This window comes from Acomys russatus, chromosome 4 (assembly GCF_903995435.1).
Source record: "Acomys russatus chromosome 4, mAcoRus1.1, whole genome shotgun sequence".
Classification (NCBI taxonomy): Eukaryota; Metazoa; Chordata; class Mammalia; order Rodentia; family Muridae; genus Acomys; species Acomys russatus.
The window spans coordinates 52,299,738-52,319,981 of NC_067140.1; the positions used below are offsets into that span (position 1 = coordinate 52,299,738).

At 46.3% G+C, this 20,244-nt stretch overlaps 1 protein-coding gene across 9 annotated transcripts in view; it reads right to left on the bottom strand.

The window, feature by feature from the left end:
* Meis2 (Meis homeobox 2) overlaps positions 1 to 20,244 on the bottom strand; it is a 201,308-nt gene that overhangs the window by 129,814 nt on the left and 51,250 nt on the right. For all 9 annotated transcript variants that reach the window (XM_051144354.1, XM_051144356.1, XM_051144357.1 and 6 more), the window contains one exon: positions 7,439 to 7,584. In XM_051144354.1, coding sequence (XP_051000311.1) covers positions 7,439 to 7,584 — 146 coding nt within the window. The remainder of the gene's footprint in view (positions 1 to 7,438; positions 7,585 to 20,244) is intronic.

Consider the following 20,244-nt stretch of genomic DNA (forward strand, 5'->3'; position numbering starts at 1 on the left):
CCTCTAGATTTCTCTGGGTGAATAAGCCAGGTAGGGCTAGCCACAAGTGGACAAAAGTAATGGGAGTTCAACAGTTTTGCTCACTGAATTTCTAAGAAGAAATGGGTTTATTTTTGTAAAAGCTTTTTACATTTTAGAGGATATTGTTTTAATGGACGTCATGAAAACTAGTACCTAGAAACTAGAGAGTAATCCTTTAACATGAGATTAAACAAATTCAAAAAAGCTTGGCTCTGAGCATGGAAACAAATTCATCAAAGAGCTCAATTTTCAAAATTCAACTTTGTTTCCAGTTTAAATATTTTCTCCAACATAATCAATTATCAGCAAATTGATTATCATTTCCCCTAACCTTGGTTCATAGGAATCTGAGAGACTGTTTCAACTGTTACAATTGTACTGGAATTTGTTCTTCCTAGAAAATGGAAGGTTAATGATTTTTGTCATATTGAGACTAAGACTTCACAATTGCTACAGTTGGCCTTTGTTGAGTTGAGTTTTTTCCCTCCTCTAGGCCTTTTGAGGTATTCAGAATAGGTGACAATAGCTTGCAGTTGAGAACATATGTAGAGAGACCCCTGTGGCTTATTGGGGAAAGTTGCTTCATGCTGGTTGGGTGTTTGGAAAAAAAATACACCCAGAGTTCTTTTATGTTCTGGTAGTTAATGAATGCATGAATGTCAAAATGGGCCAATGGCCCATTCAGGGGGCAAAGCCTTTGCAGCCCCCTTGTATAAGAACACATCCTGAGATGCAAAATACATTTGCTTAACAAATTAAAATAATGAGATAATTCAATTAGCTTCTTTTTTTAAGAAAGAAAGAGAAAAGGGTACATCGGGGATTATTGTACTACAAGAACAGGTCACACTGCACAAAGGGGGACAGACCAGTCTGAAATAATGTTAAAGAGACTGATAATAGAAGAATGTGCATTGAATCCCACACGTGTAAAGAAATTTACACGAAATAATAATTTAGGCCACATCTATTTTCAGTGAGTTCCAGCCAACATTTCACTTTGAATGTTGAAATTCATTAAACGACAGAGAAATATACCGGGGCATCCCTATTTTCAAGGACTCCCTCATGCCTGTTAGTGCATGTAAGAAAAGAGGTCTAAATTAACATGTCGCTAGTTAGGGGGCTCTATTCTTGGTTTCTGAGCTCAGAATTACAGCTGAGTAAATCTCTCAGCTCATTAAAGATTGGAAAGTAAAAGTTTTACAAGACCATCCTCATCAACGTTATTGGGTCTCTTCTCTGCAGTGGGAGTGAAGTGTGGGTGAAGAGAGAAAACATTTTCAAAGTGAAAGACAGATAGAATTTCTCTGAGATCCAAGGGAGGTGCAGAAAAGGCCTGGAGGGGAACAGAGAGAGAAAGACAGGAGACAAAGCCACTGGGAGGAAGCCATGAAAGAGGGCAATGTGTGAAAGAAGGTCATGGAGAGGAGAAAAAGAAAGCACTTGGTGAAAAGCGAAAAGAGAAGGAAATAGCAAGATGGCTGTGGGGCTGGGGCATGCTCTGCCTAAAGCCCTGGGCAGAGATGCAGAGGTGTACACAAGTGACTTGTGGAGGCTATGGCATGGCTCTCTCATTAGAAAAATGGAGTGAAGAAAAATCTAGGGAACTTAGTGGGCTAAACTAGACATCAGACTGTCCAGAGGAAAACAGAAGTTAAAATGTCCTGATTCCTAGACACATGTTGTTTGAATCCTTTTTTTTTTTTTTTTTTTTTTTTTTTAAGAAGTTGTTGAAATTTTTAATGATACAAAGAATCCTGCACAAAGTCTTGTGATTATTTAGCTAGGTCAACATTCTAACCAGCAAGGGATGTCAGGTTTATAACGCAGTTGGCCCACAAGTGCCAAGGAATCATGGGTAGGTGGCTACAGTGTAGGATGAGTGGCTGCAGTAGTTAGTGGGGTGACTGTGTGTGGTGGGGTGACTGCAGTACATAGTGGGGTGATTGCAGTGTATGGTGGGTGACTACAGTGTATGATGGGGTGGCTGCAGTGTGTGCTGGGGTGGCTGCAGTGTGTGGTGGGGTGGCTGCAGTGTGTGCTGGGGTGACTACAGTGTGTGCTGGGGTGACTACAGTGTGTGCTGGGGTGGCTGCAGTGTGTGGTGGGGTGGCTGCAGTGTGTGCTGGGGTGGCTGCAGTGTGTGCTGGGTGACTACAGTGTGTGCTGGGGTGGCTGCAGTGTGTGCTGGGTGGCTGCAGTGTGTGCTGGGGTGGCTGCAGTGTGTGCTCAGTGTGTGCTGGGGTGGCTGCAGTGTGTGCTGGGGTGGCTGCAGTTGCTGGGTGGCTGCAGTGTGTGCTGGGGTGGCTGCAGTGTGTGCTGGGGTGGCTGCAGTGTGTGCTGGGGTGGCTGCAGTGTGTGCTGGGGTGGCTGCAGTGTGTGCTGGGGTGGCTGCAGTGTGTGGTGGGGTGACGGCAGTGTGTGGTGGGGTGGCTGCAGTGTGTGCTGGGGTGGCTGCAGTGTGTGCTGGGGTGGCTGCAGTGTGTGGTGGGGTGGCTGCAGTGTGTGCTGGGGTGGCTGCAGTGTGTGGTGGGGTGACTGCAGTACATAGTGGGGTGATTGCAGTGTATGGTGGGTGACTACAGTGTATGATGGGGTGGCTGCAGTGTGTGGTGGGTGACTACAGTGTATGATGGGGTGGCTGCAGTGTGTGCTGGGGTGGCTGCAGTGTGTGGTGGGGTGGCTGCAGTGTGTGCTGGGGTGACTACAGTGTGTGCTGGGGTGACTACAGTGTGTGCTGGGGTGGCTGCAGTGTGTGCTGGGGTGGCTGCAGTGTGTGCTGGGGTGGCTGCAGTGTGTGCTGGGTGACTACAGTGTGTGCTGGGGTGGCTGCAGTGTGTGCTGGGGTGGCTGCAGTGTGTGCTGGGGTGGCTGCAGTGTGTGCTGGGGTGGCTGCAGTGTGTGCTGGGGTGGCTGCAGTGTGTGCTGGGGTGGCTGCAGTGTGTGCTGGGGTGGCTGCAGTGTGTGCTGGGGTGGCTGCAGTGTGTGCTGGGGTGGCTGCAGTGTGTGCTGGGGTGGCTGCAGTGTGTGCTGGGGTGGCTGCAGTGTGTGGTGGGGTGACGGCAGTGTGTGGTGGGGTGGCTGCAGTGTGTGCTGGGGTGGCTGCAGTGTGTGCTGGGGTGGCTGCAGTGTGTGGTGGGGTGGCTGCAGTGTGTGCTGGGGTGGCTGCAGTGTGTGCTGGGGTGGCTGCAGTGTGTGGTGGGGTGGCTGCAGTGTGTGCTGGGTGACTACAGTGTGTAGTGGGGTGGCTGCAGTGTGTGCTGGGGTGGCTGCAGTGTGTGGTGGGGTGGCTGCAGTGTGTGGTCGGGTGGCTGCAGTGTGTGGTGGGGTGGCTGCAGTGTGTGCTGGGGTGGCTGCAGTGTGTGCTGGGGTGGCTGCAGTGTGTGCTGGGGTGGCTGCAGTGTGTGCTGGGGTGACTGCAGTACATAGTGGGGTGATTGCAGTGTATGGTGGGTGACTACAGTGTGTGGTGGGGTGGCTGCAGTGTGTGGTGGGGTGGCTGCAGTGTGTGCTGGGGTGGCTGCAGTGTGTGCTGGGGTGGCTGCAGTGTGTGCTGGGGTGGCTGCAGTGTGTGCTGGGGTGACTGCAGTACATAGTGGGGTGATTGCAGTGTATGGTGGGTGACTACAGTGTATGATGGGGTGGCTGCAGTGTGTGGTGGGGTGGCTGCAGTGTGTGCTGGGGTGGCTGCAGTGTGTGCTGGGGTGGCTGCAGTGTGTGCTGGGGTGACTGCAGTGTGTGGTGGGTGACTGCAGTGTGTGCTGGGGTGGCTGCAGTGTGTGCTGGGGTGGCTGCAGTGTGTGCTGGGGTGGCTGCAGTGTGTGGTGGGGTGGCTGCAGTGTGTGCTGGGGTGGCTGCAGTGTGTGCTGGGTGGCTGCAGTGTGTGCTGGGGTGACTGCAGTGTGTGCTGGGGTGGCTGCAGTGTGTGGTGGGGTGGCTGCAGTGTGTGCTGGGGTGGCTGCAGTGTGTGCTGGGGTGGCTGCAGTGTGTGCTGGGGTGGCTGCAGTGTGTGCTGGGGTGGCTGCAGTGTGTGCTGGGTGGCTGCAGTGTGTGCTGGGGTGGCTGCAGTGTGTGCTGGGGTAACTATAGTGTGTGGGGGGTGACTACAGTGTGTGGTGGGGTGGCTGCAGTGTGTGCTGGGGTGACTGCAGTGTGTGCTGGGGTGGCTGCAGTGTGTGCTGGGGTGGCTGCAGTGTGTGCTGGGTGACTACAGTGTGTAGTGGGGTGGCTGCAGTGTGTGCTGGGGTAACTATAGTGTGTGCTGGGGTGACTACAGTGTGTGGTGGGGTGGCTGCAGTGTGTGGTGGGGTGGCTGCAGTGTGTGGTGGGGTGGCTGCAGTGTGTGGTGGGGTGACTACAGTGTGTGGTGGGGTGACTGCAGTGTGTGGTGGGGTGGCTGCAGTGTGTGCTGGGGTGGCTGCAGTGTGTGCTGGGGTGGCTGCAGTGTGTGCTGGGGTGGCTGCAGTGTGTGCTGGGGTGGCTGCAGTGTGTGGTGGGTGACTGCAGTGTGTGCTGGGGTGGCTGCAGTGTGTGCTGGGGTGGCTGCAGTGTGTGGTGGGTGACTGCAGTGTGTGCTGGGGTGGCTGCAGTGTGTGCTGGGGTGGCTGCAGTGTGTGCTGGGGTGACTGCAGTGTGTGGTGGGTGACTGCAGTGTGTGCTGGGGTGGCTGCAGTGTGTGCTGGGGTGACTGCAGTGTGTGGTGGGTGACTGCAGTGTGTGCTGGGGTGGCTGCAGTGTGTGCTGGGGTGACTGCAGTGTGTGGTGGGTGACTGCAGTGTGTGCTGGGGTGGCTGCAGTGTGTGCTGGGGTGACTGCAGTGTGTGGTGGGGTGGCTGCAGTGTGTGGTAGGGTAACTATAGTGTGTGTGGGGTGACTACAGTGTGTGGTGGGGTGGCTGCAGTGTGTGGTAGGGTAACTATAGTGTGTGCTGGGGTGACTACAGTGTGTGCTGGGGTGGCTGCAGTGTGTGGTGGGGTGACTGCAGTGTGTGGTGGGTGACTGCAGTGTGTGCTGGGGTGGCTGCAGTGTGTGCTGGGGTGGCTGCAGTGTGTGGTGGAAGATGAATCTGTGACAGGTCAAAGCAAAAAATGCAACAAGTGCTCCTGATGGTTCAGTATGAGGTTTGCTCACAGACTGAGCAGAGACCCTTTCCTATTCAGAAGGGCTGGGGGAATCTGACAGCTTTCCAGACAGGTAAGAAAGACAGCCTGGGCTTCTCCATAACCCTTTCACCACCTTGACTTTGAGAGTGCTGATGCCAGACCTTGTGAGATCTCTACACAAGGGCTAAAGATGCTTAGACCTGAGCAAAGTCACCCTCACAGGTGGGGCGAGCATGCAGCTGCTGGGTCAGACAGCTGGGCTTGACCATCTAGATGCTACTTCTGCATCCGCCAAGGTGTGGGCATTGTGGGACATTGGTTTTCATGGCAGAGGCTGAAAACATATGCATGGTTGCGAAGTACCCATAGAAATGTCTCATTTCAACCAAGAAAGACATCATTGTAAGGGAGCCCTGGGGAGGGGGGGGAGCAAACCCACCAAACAAGCTGCTCAGGATGAAGCAGGTGGCCAGTCCAGGAAGCTTCAGTCCTTCCTAGCATCTCCAGCTCCTTAAGCCAACAAACCTCGAGGTGAAAACAAGGAAGCCCTTCCCTCGCGCTCACTCGACTCCCAAACTAAAAACATTTTACAGGTTAGCCAGTCTCCAGCTGAGGTGATATAGCAAAGAACAGCTGTGAAGTAATTTTGATAATGATGAGAAGAGTAAGCACATGGCAAGGTTGAGGGCTTTGCCGTTGCAGCTTCAGTGCTCTGAATAGATAAAAGTGATTAAATACTCCTGATTATCCCTGACCAATATGTAATGGATTTACAGCCCTTTCAATTAGTCAGTATTTGCTTAGGACTCATTATTTTCTCTTTGGTTAAGTAATCAGCCCAGAGACGCATGTTCCATCTAATTCCTCTAAGCCAAGTCAGTGCAGGGGCCCTGACCTTTGAAATGGCCATAGCTCCAAGGCAAGAATAACCACTACCAGGGCAGCCTTGTTGGTACCCACCCCCCATCCCCGCCCCAGATGATCCTGACACCACAGGCTGGATCGATTCACCTCAGTCTGGTTACTGGCATCCTTGCGTCAAAAATGTCCGATTCAGAAGTATGAAGCCGTCACTGCTCCCTCCCCAGCAACACCTCACCCCTTGCCCCCTGTACCCCTGTGAGAAGAGCAGACCCACAGCCACCATCATAAATAAGAGTGGAGCCCTGTTCTGGACCCACAACATGGTCCATACTGTCATTCAGCGTGACCACACACAAGTCACATAACCAAAGAAGGGCAATAGCGATCAGCAGGCTGCTCTTTTAAGATGCCATAGTGTAGATAGACTGGTCTGAAAACAATGCTAGGACAAGACACATCCCTAGACATTTTCCAAGAATTTCCAAATGGAAAGTTCAATATAAGCATGTACCAGGCTGATGGCTCATGTCCTTAGTCCCAGCCCTTGGGAGGAAGAGGCAGGCAGATCTCTATGAGTTTGAGGCCAGCCTGGTCTACAGAGTGAGTTCCAGAACAGCCAAGGCTACACTGAGAAACCCTGACTCGAAAAACCAGAAAATCAAAACCAAACAAGGAAGTTATAAGCACTCATATTTCTTCTGGAAAAATATATATATATTGTCACTTTTTGTCATGAGAGTCTTTGAATCAACAGTATATCCCAGCAAATAAAAGTAACTGCAAACACAATGATATAAATTGTTACTTTAAGGCCATGCACATATTAATCTTTTCCCAGAAGTGAAAAGGGTTAGCTTTTAAGATAATGGATTTGAACAGCGAAAAAAGAATCCTTAATTTCAACCTGACAAACAAAGGCATTAGAGTGCCTATAGGCCTTCTGCATTTGTGTACACACGCACCCACATACACACACACTGTGTTTTAAGACTAACTCAGTGAGATGAGCTTGGACACACGTGTGGCAAGATGACTGTTTTGCTCATGAAGGAGATGGCTTTGGTTTGCAAGAGAATCACCAATGCTCCTTTGGTTGAAGCTGCATTTTCTGTAGTTGCTCATATCTTGTAGCACAGTAAACACTTACATATATGTTGTTGGGCCATTTTGAATAAGGTCCATTGCTGGCCTCTTAAGATGAAGCCTTGTTTCTTTCTAAAGAATGTTCTTTAGACGGCAATGAGTGACAACATTGTGACTGCTGTGTGAGTTACAGATTCCAAGGAAGAGAGAGCAGGCAATCTTGTTTGTTCTTTTTTTTTTTTTAAAGGACAGAACTCAAACCAAAATAAAAAATAAACCTTTGTGAGACCATGTGACTTGCTAAAACTTAGCAAAATGACAAAAAACCACTTTTCATTATTTTTAAATATTTTATCTTAACTTACTGTGAGATGCTGGAAGAGCCATGCTCTCATGATGTTTGTCGCGACTTTGGGGAATATGCCTCTTTTCTTCTGGCGTTTTTTGTCCTTGTCTGGATCGTCGTCGTCACCTGTGCCAGGTGAAGCTACACTGTTGTCTAACCCATCGCCTAACAGGAAGAAATGAAGACCCATTAGAGCAAGCATAGCGAGGGTGCCAACAACAATGCCAGGCTAATGACAAGCTCAGCTAAGCTCGCTGAAAGAAATCCATTAAGGGGGTATATTCTCTTTCATTAAAGTATAATTGGAGACACAAATATGTAAAAGACAAAATTAAGCCAGGCCTCTTCAAATGTTAATTTTGTGTGTCTCACACTCGCCCATATCATTAATTCAATTATAATTGTGTACTTGACACAGCGCAGTAGCTCTTTGTCAATTATGGAACCCAGTGTGGGCAAACCGCTACGAGAAAGCCCATTTGGTAGAAATACATCCCTGTGCCCATAGTGAGCACAGACTGCCGGGTAATCAAGTTAAATGTTCTGTAGTCTATATATTCTAGGCTGCCTGCATAGGTGACAGTAGCTGTGTCACTGTTGATTGCACATAATGCACTGCCTGCTTAGCCCCTCCCAGAACTGTCATCTCCTAAAGTCACACATTCACACACTTCTCCTGTGACCCAGAGCTCTGCATTTGCATGACATGAAAACTTTTTAGCTCTCTGCGCCAGTGATCATTATCATGAGGGGGCCAGACAAAAAGACACACATCAAGGTAGGGTGCTCACTTAATCAGAAGTTCTTATCAACATCTTTCTCTTTTGTGCTTTTCTCCGGCATTAATTGTGCATTAGCAAAAATCATTTACTTTTAACAGTCAGAGTTATTTTTTCTTGCCCTCCGGCAAAAATGCCTTGAAAGCCTGCCTGGAGGGCATCTAAATTATGTATCTGAAAAACTCTTCTGGCAAGGCATTGCAGGACCCCTACTTTCTTAAAATTCATACGAGCACGTCTTCCTGTTTTTGGGAAGGCATCAATCAAGAGTAGCAATATATGCCATATCCCTACATTAATATTTGAACTAATAACTTTTAAAAAAGGAAAGAAACAAGATCCGACTTGTGGCATAATCAAATGCAAAATAAATGAAGAATACGGGGACAGCACTGGGGCTTTATAGATGCCTGTGTTTTCCTTGCACATCATTAGCCTGGAGCCACACGAAAGAGGAAAACAGAGAAGCGAAGAGTTTATGCTCCCTGCTGGTGTTTAAGAAGCTGGGGTCCTGGAAGGACATCTGGGAATTGCGCTGAGATGAGTTTTTTTGTAATTTAAGAATAGACATTCATTAGCAGTAAATGCCATAAATCCCACGCTAAGTAAAAACCTTGTCCAAGAAAGCCTAAAACAATAAACTCTGTGCTCAATGTAGCCTGAGCTGGGCACTCTGTTGCTGCCCGAGGAATGCTGCAGATCCACCAGCAAATCCCAAACTCCACTCCCTCCTCCCAAACAATATTCCACCCAGACTTCCTGCCCACTGGGGCACTGGCCTTAGAACTTCTGGGTCAGCCTCATGGCCTTCCTGGTACCTGTTCCTTTTGCTCTCTCACAGAAAAAAAAAAAAAACCACACACAACAAAAAAACTCAACCTTCTTTGACCAAAGAAGCAGAAAAACCACAGCAAAGAGCTGGCAGATTAATTTTATTGACATTTCCATTTTCACTGCAATGCGATCCCCTCCATCACATGGAAGGGATGACCCTCACTATTTACAGACTGACAGGCCACTTCGTTACAGCCACCCTGCCCCAAGGCAAAGCAGCTCCCTTCCATCTGCCCAAACACTAGAGCATGACCCCGAAGTTGCTGTTCTCTTTTTCTTTGCCTTCTGTTATGATAAAGAGAGAGAGAGAGAGAGAGAGAGAGAGAGAGAGAGAGAGAGACACACACACACACACACAGAGAGAGATAAAGACAGACAGATAGAGACAGAGAGGAAGAGGGAAACACACATACAGAGCAAGAGAGCACCACCCCCCCACCACCATCCCCCCTGCCCCAGTAGTCAAAGAACAAATATGTGATCAAGGAACAAAAAATCCTTTAGCTCTTGAATACTAGATATATAGAATCTAGCCTTTCTCTGTTGACCTTCCCTGCATGCTCATGTACACACATCTGGGGTACACACACACACACACACACACACACACACACACACACACACACACAAGCACACACATGCCCAAGCCTGCATGAGGACGTGTGCACACACTTTCCACTGTGCCAAGGAACTGCTGCAAGGCAAACTCTCCCCCACACTAATGGCTTCTGACTGCTCCTTGGCAACCCCAGCATTTTCACCTGGGTGGATGTGCTCTCCAAAATACAGACACTCGAGCGATCTCATCATCTGCTCATGTGACACAGATGGAGAGTGGCTATTAGGAGCCAGGCAGTGGGCCTTGGGGATCTGAGGTGCTGTTCTGTAGCCTAAGGCAATTTTGAAAAGCAGTACCCAGAGATGAGGCAAAAATAAAAAATAAAAAATAAAATAAATTCACATTGCAAGTCCAAGTTTGAAGTCAGTCTGTCTGTCTGTCTCCACACTGTGGATAGAGATATCTTTGTCTCTGGCTGTGGGGTCTCTGTTCTCTATGCACGTTTCAGATTATGTATGGAATAGCTCCTTCCTTCACTGTCTTCCAAATAGAAAAACACACTCTGTCAACAATGCCTGTGTGTATATAGTTCTTCCTAAGCACATATGGTTTCTGTGTATATGTTTAAGCTGAAATTGTCAGGATTTTGTTAAAATCTCATTTAGCTTTCTTTGATAGATTTTTGAATACACTTATTGCAAAAGGTTAATGGCTTAATTGAGGGAAGTTCAACGAAAAAAGGCATTTGCCTTTTGAACCCAATCAATGACCTTAAGAAATGAGACGCCGAGACTCCATGGTGCATTTTCTCCTCCTTAAAAGCAAAGGGGGCTGATAACGTCTCAGACTGTATGATTCACTATGTTTAGTCCAAGAAAAAAAAATGTAGCTAGCACGAGCATCCTTTGATGACTGACTGAAACTGAAGAGAAAGAAGCATTGCATGAATTTTAATGGAAAGCAGTCCATTTCGTAAAAATGTTATGAAATACTTGAATTTAGATCGGTGACATAAATAATTACAAACAAAAACATGCCTGATTTGATATTAATAGCTAGATACTCAATAGGATACTTTTTATTAAGTTTGACAATCTCATATACGTATGCAAATAAAAGACTTTTAATCTCTACAAAAAGAGGAATTTTTCTTTCCCAAGGACAACAATAAATAGCATCTTTTTCTTTCTTTTTTTCTTTCTTTCTCTTTCTTTCTTTCTTTCTTTCTTTTTTTAATCTGTGGACTACAAACCAAGTCTAGCACCCAGCGCTAAGAACAACATAAAGAAAATGTTTGAAAGCAACTATATGTTCTAAACCTAAACAAAACTTCCACAGGTCCTTTTTGGAGCTAAGCCAATGGTAAATAAGGCTGGATACTGCTAACATGTTTCAAGGCTGTGTGAAACAGGGCTGTTGGTCACTGGCCTGTGCTTTAATCTAGTTAATGTGCAGGAGAGGATGTGTACACCAGCACAATGTGTGTGCTAGAGGAGGTAGAGACATGGCCCGTGCAGACACCAACCCCTGAAGTTACCATTAAACCCTGTAGAGGACTTGAGAAAAAGAATCGCCTCTTCCTTATTTTTGTCCTACCTAGGTGTACAACCTCAGTGACAGGGCCACTGGTTGGAAGGGTGAGTGATTATTCCAATGCTCTTCTCTCTCTCTCTGACAGTGGTCATGCCGGGGAACTGAACCCACAGAGTACCTATGGGTTATTCTTGGTAGCTGGTAGATTGCTCACATGCACACACTCACTTCTAAACATACCAGGGAAAGCTTTCCTTGGTAGGGAGACTTTAGTGCTCCCATGGCCTATGTGGGTGACTGTGCTGCTATCCAACGCTCATCTCTGATGATGAAAAATTTTTTTTTAAAGCTGATTATTTCCTTTTGAAGGTTGCTAATCTTCTTACCAAGGTGAAGATCTAAATTTTGGGCAAGATATAGATTATTTATGTAAGGCATATTAGTGTGTAAACATGAGAAGGAATACTCGAGGCCTGGGGGCACACAGACTTCAAGTGTAGATAACCCTGAGGGAGATTGCTGAAGGTGTGGGTCCCAAGGCTTCATCCCAGACTCTTTGAATCAAAATGTCCTGGTCCCTTAAGCCGGGCGTGGTGGCGCACGCCTTTAATCCCAGCACTCGGGAGGCAGAGGCAGGCGGATCGCTGTGAGTTCGAGGCCAGCCTGGTCTACAAAGTGAGTCCAGGATGGCCAAGGCTACACAGAGAAACCCTGTCTCGAAAAAATAAAAACAAAAACAAAAACAAAAAAAATGCCCTGGTCCCAAGACTACACTTTTAACAAGGCTTGGGGATTTGCTTATGTGAAAATGTGTTGTGGTGTGCACGTAGAGGTCAAAGGAATACTTGTAGGAGGAGTCAGTTCGCTCCTTCTACCACATGGCCTCCAGCTGTCGAGCTTGAGTTGTTGGACTAGGTGGCAAGTTCCCTTACCAACTGAGACATCTCAATAACCCCACCTTCTCTTTCTTAAAATTAATTTAATTGTATTAAAGCCGGGCGTGGTGGCGCACGCCTTTAATCCCAGCACTCGGGAGGCAGAGGCAGGCGGATCGCTGTGAGTTCGAGGCCAGCCTGGTCTACAAAGCGAGTCCATGATGGCCAAGGCTACACAGAGAAACCCTGTCTCGAAAAACCAAAAAAGAAAAAAAAGAAAAAAAAGAAAAATAAAGACGACAATGACAACAAAAACTTCACTTTAATTTAAAAAAAAAAAAAAAAAAAAAAATTTAATTGTATTATGTTAGTGTGTACGTGATTGGGCTCATGTGCGTGTGCCCATGTAGCAGGAGTGTACACATCCATAAAAAGGTATATGTGAGCCACAGGAGGATTTTGGGTGTCCTGTTTTATTCCTGTCTGCTTTATAAGGTCTCCCACTGAACCTGGTGCTAGTCTGATGGCTAGCAAGCTCCAGCAATCCTCCTGTCTCTGTCCTCCACAGTGCACAGGTAACAGGCACCGCCAGCCACACCGGTCTTTGTATATGGCAGCTGACGATCCTAACTCAGGTCCACATGTTGCAGCAGTCACTCATGGAGCCATCTCACCAGCTCTCCACCACATTCTTAAGACAGGTCGTTCCTTGCATGTGGAGCTCACCGATTTGGTAACTGGCCACCCACCAAGCCACAGGGCCATCCTGTCTCTGCCTTCTGCCTCCCCAGCACTGAGATGCAGACACGCACCCATCTTTTTATGTGGGTGCTAGGAACAAAAACTTGGGTCTTCTTACTTGTTCAGCAAGTGCTTTACTGACCGAGCAATCTTCTCAACTCACTGGCACCTGCCCTTTATTTCAAGAACCTGCCTTAAAATCAAGTAGACCCCAGGAAGAGTCCTCTACTCTTTCCACATATAGGGAGGGTGGCTATGGAGTGACCATGCTCACATGTGGGCCTTCTGCAGAGATTAGAGCAAGCCTCCAGACTGCTCTAGGGTCTTGACCGATCCCATGATGAGCTCGTGTTTATGTTAAACAGAACTGGAATAGTAGCTCTTCACATGAAGTTCATCAGCTCCCGTATCAGCAAAGAAACAGGCAGATTCTCAAATCCACCCCAAGACCTAGTGGCTAGGAAATGCTAGGTGTGTGGGGCCCATTGGTCTGAGCACTAATAAGCCCTGCACGTGGCTCTCATGCCCACTTCAGCTGCACAGCTCTGAGAATATCCCCTTAGGCTGCTATCCCTGTTGTTGTTTGAAGGCCTGCTCTAATCTCTGCCTCCTTCTGCCATTTTTTGTTGTTGTTGTTGTTTTTAAGACTCTGAAATATTGTGAGGATGTCTCCAGCTGGATTTTCATTCATGCTCTAAAGGAAATCCTGCATTCTTTCCTGGGCTGAGCTCGCTATACTCAGAGCACAGGCATTGCTCTGACTGGTAGCTACAGAGGTACCTGCCTAGGTGAGCAATGCAGGCAGCCGAGTTTGAGGAGGCTGAATCCTGAGGCACACTGAGTATTCTAGAAGAGCAAAAGCCCACATCCGTAGATACGTATTCAGTGAATGAAGCTGGACACAGGCAGACTAGGAGAGGGCTGTTAGATGACCGCCGTAAGTCCTTGGGCATTAAAATCACTCAAGCAAAGGACACACTTCCCCTCGTTTGCCCACTGTGCTGTTCCCTTTAGCTCAAAGCCAGTATCTATCTAGACATTCATTGAAAAGTTTGGAGTAAAGACATAACAAAACCAGTGACAAGGTGCTAGAATGCGCCTAATGCCACAGGGATGGAGAACTCTTATGGTCTCCTTTCCCCATACTTTAAAAGACAACTTATTTCCAGTCAGAGGACACTGAAGCTATGAGACTGGCTCCTTGCCCAAGATTTCAAAGTTCTCTGTGACCAAGGATAAACCTGACTCTAGCAATAGCTTCTCCAAGTCCACTCCCCTCCCACGGGGTTTCGCATAACCCTGTGAACTAGCTTTTACTTCTCGAAGCATCATTTTGTCTGAGCTCTGTTATCAACCACATATTGGAGGAGGGGCAAGGCTACAAGAAAAGGCCTAAATCCTGGAAAAGGATTAATTTTAGGGCACAACAGCTGGAACCCTGTGAGCACTGGTCCAAGTTGGCCAAAAATGAAAATGGGCATGCTTTTCCTTGAGAGCCAGCCAGAGCCTGTGACGGCTTCACATACAGTCAGTGTAGAGGGAGAATTGTTGTTGTTGTTGTTGTATATTTTCTGATTCACAATCTCTCAGTGTATCTCTGGCTATCCTGGAACTGACTGTGTAGACCAGGCTGGCCTTGAACTCAGAGAGCCACTTGTCTCTGCCTCCCAAGTGCTGGGATTAAAGACATGTGCCACCACTACTTGGCTAGAGTGAGAATTTTTGTGATTATGATTTCAGGGCTAGGTGGAGACCCTGACAAGGTCAGCAACAGACGATCTGGTAGGCAAAGGTGCTATTGACTGATAGATGGTTGATAGATAATGTAGACAGAAAGACCATGTAGATAGAAGCCAATGCCTTCCAACCATCTCATTTCCAGCATTCAGATGTGTTCATGAACACACAGATGCTAGTATAGGATACATGTGACTATAAACACGTGCATAGGTGTGTGTGTGTGTGTGTGTGTGTGTGTCTTTATAAAATACTTGTAAAGTGGCACGGTTTGTATAAAAGAGCCAAACTGTTTGTAGACAAACTATTTCTGCAGGTAAGCGCAGACCCTTGAATGCACATACATGCATTTACACAGTCCCTAAGCATTTCTATTCAACAGGCGTTTTCAATGTGGGTACTCTTATGACACACAACGCCTCCCCGCTCTGCTACAACAGCACTTCTCACTTTCATTATTTCATCCCCACAAACTTATCTATTTGTTCTCACAATGCTGTGGTTGTAGTTAATCATCACTAAACAGGAAAGAATGGAAGCCTTACTATTATTTATTCCAGTTTACACAGGGACTCAAATACATTAAGTCGCTTGTCAGAAATCACAGAAAGTGACCAAAGCAAGTATTTGGCCCTCAGGGTCCATGCTCCTTCCTCCACCCTCCTCCTCATGCTAGGCTGGAATGGCAGGAAGGCAGGATGGTGAAACTAGCTTCTGGATTACCCTTCAGCCCTGTAGAATCAGCCCAGGAGACAGGCCCAGGATACTCATTTATCTTTATGCCACAAAGAGAGATGGTGTGACGATGCATTTAGACATAGACACGAGAGCTGGCAAGATGGCTCATTAGGAAAAGACACCTGGCACTCAGGCTGACAACCAATGTTCGATCCATGAAACTCACGGGGTAAAAGGAGAGGAGTGAGTCCTGTAAGTCTGGCCTCTGCAGGAACGCTGTAGCATGGCCGTGTATCTCTTTCCACATAATAAATACACATAATTCTTTTTAATAAAAAAAAGAAAAGAAAAGAAGCATGGGCCAAAAAAACAAAAAACAAACCTAGGTGCATATCTTTACAAAAACAAGAGTATCTGTCATTTATAAGGTCATCTTTTCCTTATAGATCTAAAGCTCATATTAACTGATCTTGGAAACAGGAAAATCAGCCAAGTGTTCAAGACTGAGTCAAGGAGTCAAGGATTGCAAACCTTTACTCCTTTCTGTTGTACGGGTGGGCTCTTTTTCTTCGTTTTTATTCCCACTCCCACTTTCTGGTAGTCTGCTAGCAAACTCCTATTCTGCCTTTGGGTCCTAGTGAAAGGGGGGGTCTCTTCTGTAGAGGGGCTTTCAAGTTATGTTCTAGAGTTAGGGTTCTGTGTTCTTGATTTCCTTGGCAGTTTCTTCCAACTTCTGCCTTCAGTTTATGTTCTCACAAGGGGGTGTGTCTGAGAGATGACCCGTGCTTTACTCATTTCTCACCCCGAGTGTATGGCAAACGAACAAATGATGGAAAGAACAGACCGGTAGCTAAACCCATGAGATCTGAGAAGACTGCACCCTGGTTTGAAGAAAAATGCCCATGAAGGGGACTCAGGGAACCTGGGACTCCTTCCTCCCTCACTCTCCCTGCCCTGCCAGGTACTGGGTCACACTAGGCTCTGCACTGCACCCTGTGGGAGTATATTTAGTCCTTTCCCAGAGAGTCTGCACCAGGACACATGACATGGATTGTCTTTGGGGAAGATGGTACCCCCCCCCCATCTCAAAGGCACCCTTTTCCATTGGAAAGAGGGGTACTGTCAGGGAGGGAGGTACTCAGTGCCCTGGCACTTTGGCTTGGTAGCAGCGATGTACCCTGAAGCCTTCTGAATGCCTCATCGTATTTTGTGGACTAATGTTCTTTCATTTCTTGATTCCTTCTCCCTCTTAACACAGCACTTAGAAAACAGGATTAAAATGTACTAACAGTCAAAAGCTATTTTCTTGCTGGTTGTCAGGGGGGTCCTTGCAGGAGTTTAATTTTGGGACTTCTCACTGAGAAAAACTGTACCATGATTTCAAACGAGGAGGAAGAAGAGGGGAGCTTCAGTCTGGTTCTGTTTCTGAATATAGCCTTGCAAAAGCGGTTTTCCAAGAACCATCAGCAAAGTCAATGTTTTTCCCCAAGCAATATATTACTATTTTTTTTTTAACTTCAGGACAGTTGGGGTGGTGAGTACCCCCAGAAATTCAGGGAAGGCCAGAGCACAGTGAGACCAGCTGATCACTGATCTCTCCTCCTCTCCTGCTGGGCTTAACCGTCTGGACACGATCAAGTGAAATTTTTCTGCGATTTTTTTTTCAAGTGACTGGTTCATGGCCCGCAAGCAAGGAAGGGAGGAAGCAGAAGGGATGAAGGCTGCCGTTTACATGCAACATTTACTAACTCTGTGGGTTTTCTGACATTAAAGAGAGGACAGTGACCCAGGCCACCTTTTTCACACTCAACAGAGCACTGAAAAAACAAGTCTTCATAGGCTTACCTCGGCTTCCCTGGTCCCGAACATCACCCCCCCCCCCACCCTCCCCCTCCCACAGGACAAACAGAAAGGAAAAGAAAGAGAGGAGATTTTATGGTCCTTTCTCTTCAACTTCTCAGGCGGTATAAGCAGCATTTAGCAAATTCAGCCCCAAATGGCTCCAGAAGCTCAGAGCTGCGGGGGCGCATTCTTTGTTGTCTTCTCTCTATTTACACTGGATTTACGCAGGCTCTCCACTGAAGAGAGCCTGAAGCACTTCCATTCTCCCCGCTGGCTCGCCCCGGACTGTGACTGTGGTAGCATAACCCAGGCCAGACATGGGGGCGCAGGATGCGACCCCCTGGACTACCGGCTGCTGAGGAGACATCCTGAGATCCTCTAGCTGGTGTGGGCAGCTGCAGAGTGGACAGATCTACTGGGAGGGCCCAACTTCCCAGAGGAAAGGGCAGGTCCCTGCAAAGGCTACCCAAATGCTTGTCCAGGGATAAATAGCACACACTTTCAAATATGCATCTATAGGATAGAATGAGAAATGGTGGGTGAGGGAAAAAAAAAAAAACTCAGACTGCAGCTTGGATGAAAACCACTTCACCCACTGGTTGGAAAAATAAAGTGTAAAAACAGACAGATGGACACATATGTAAATGTGGCTGTGTTTTAGGCTTTAGCTGGCAACGTGAGTGTCGGAGTATAGTTTTGCATGCCTGTATTTTCCATAGCATGTTGAATCCTGTTAGCTGTTGAACAGAAACATCCTCATACTGGTCCTTGACCAAATCAGTCCCCTCAATTTACCCGCTAGGAGCCATAAAAGGGCTTTGTTTATTGACTGGAACTCGCTAATCCTTTATAGCAGAAGTGAAGGGAAGCTGGCAAAATGGTTAGTCTATTCTCTACCTCATTTGGTTATTCTCATTTGAAGTATATATATTTCATTCATTTTCCTCTGAAATATATAGATGTGGTGCGTGAGTGTGTGTGTGTGTGTGTGTGTGTGTGTGTATACATATAGACAGTTCAGTTACAAATTTTAGAATATCTCAAGAAAGGAGATCTATTCTCCTAAGCCTCCCACGGAATGCTCTAGAGAGTGCTGCCTGAATCCAGTGGGATGCATGCTCCTCGGCCATTACAGCTCAGCAGATTGCTGACTCTCTGAGGCACAGGATGAAAGTGTGTACTTGCTCCTCTGTTACCTGGTAAGTACATAGGAATGTACTGAGTACCTTCTGGACTTATTCACAGTACATCATGATAAAGCCCTTCTGGGCACTCTAATGATTCATTTTTAGTGACCTCTCAAGTGCCCTTTTCCACAGTTAACACTCTGCTTTTATTAAGGTATGAAGCAGGGACAAATGTCCACTCGGGTCCCAACTCTCAAATTTGACTCTACTTGCGCTGAAGCCGTTTTTAATGTTCGCCTGCCTGGCTCCCCTAGTGTGGCATTTCAGCTAACAGAGTTCACAGTCTTCCAGCCCTAAATGCAGAGACTGTTATCTTCCAGCCATTCTAGGAATGTGCCAGATATCATCTCCCTCCTGTGATACAAAGAACCAGAGCAAGAGACCCATGGAGGACCAAGCTGATCATGTTACCCACCGCCCAGAATGCCCCTGGCCGGGGTTAATCTTTGAACTGGTAAATGTTATAATTAGGCGCCTTGAAGTTGGACTGGGATGTCATTGAAATAAAGACCCTGAAGGAGAAAGTATGAATGGAGCTTGTCTCCTTCACCTGATGCCTCTGACATGAGGGTTTCGGTATTTAGGGGAAAAATTATACAAAAATGAAGTGTTATGATCTAGGAGTCCCTTCCCCCTTGTTTCCCAAAGAAGGAAAAAAGGTGGTTGGGAGGCAATGGCTTCCCAACTTCCCCTAGCTGTTTCAGTACAAATAGTGAAAAATTATGCAAATAACAATTTTGGCACCTTTGCTAGAGGAAAACATTATTAAATTATGCTCTAAGTATTTTGTCTGCCTTAGTAATTACTCACATGTAACTGTAAATATAAATAGCTGTTATTCTGTTTAAATTTTTAATCATGCAAAATATTGTCACACAAAATGTCCTTCTGTTGCAGCCTAACTGGGGTTTTCTTTTTTAAAGCATCCATATTTAACCGAAGTGGACTATATTTAGCATTCTAAAGTGTTTTAGTAAAGATAGCTGGCTAACATCTAGGAATCAACAGGTCTTTCATGAAAAGATGGGGCTTTTATAGTTATAAAAAGCATTCCCTACCTAAGAATTCCCATTGATACACAGTAAACCTTAGACATTTTCTTACTGAGACTACAGTGAATCTGCTCCCAGAATATAATAACCATACCAAAAGTCCATGTTACAGTGTGACTACAGAATGTTGGGTCTTATTGTCACTTTTAGCATATTATGATATTCAATTAAACATTACGAACTGGTAATAAAATTTGTTAAAATATTTTAACAGCAAACTTAACCGTAGCAGAAGTTATTACATTTGCTTTTTAGAGTCCTTGCCTCATTGCTGTATTTGCTACAGAAAAAAAAAAAAAAAAAATAGGGCCAGTGTTTTATAAGATAAGAGAGAATTGAGAAGTTTGGATTCTTAAGTTTTTCTATGAGCATTTAACAGTAGATACCAGTACAAGGAGAACTATAACAGACTGTTAAACTATTATATCTACGCCACACCAGTTACTGTAAGGTGAAAACAATAGATTGTCTTCGTAAAAGTACAACCTTTAAGTTAATATTGTTAAATAACAGCCCCTAACTTCTATGACCAGCCTTGGTGTCAAGAGCAAAACCAAGCATCTCTCTAAAACTAAGACAAAACTACCCTGAGATACCAATCAGCAGCTCCTATAGGAGGCTCCTTGGAGGTCATCATGGCTGCGTAAAGGAGAAAAATGGAACTATGAAGATGCTAACTAGTTTGGCGAGTGTTTTTATTTATTTGTTTGCTTCTTATTTTGTGTGTCTGTGTGCATGTGTGTATGTACAGGAATTTGGGTGCCCACAGAGGCCAGAAGATGCCTTTGTGAGCTGCCAACATGGGTGTGGGAATTAAACACGGGTCCTGTGCAATAACAAGTACCCTTAACCACTGGTCCCTCTATCCAGCCCCTTATTTGTTTGTTTGTTTGTTTATTATTTATTTATTTACTCGCTTACTTTTGTTTATGATAGGGTCTCCCAGCGTATCTTGGGATAGGCTTAAACTTATCACTTTCGTGCCTCAGTCTGCTCAACACTGGGAAG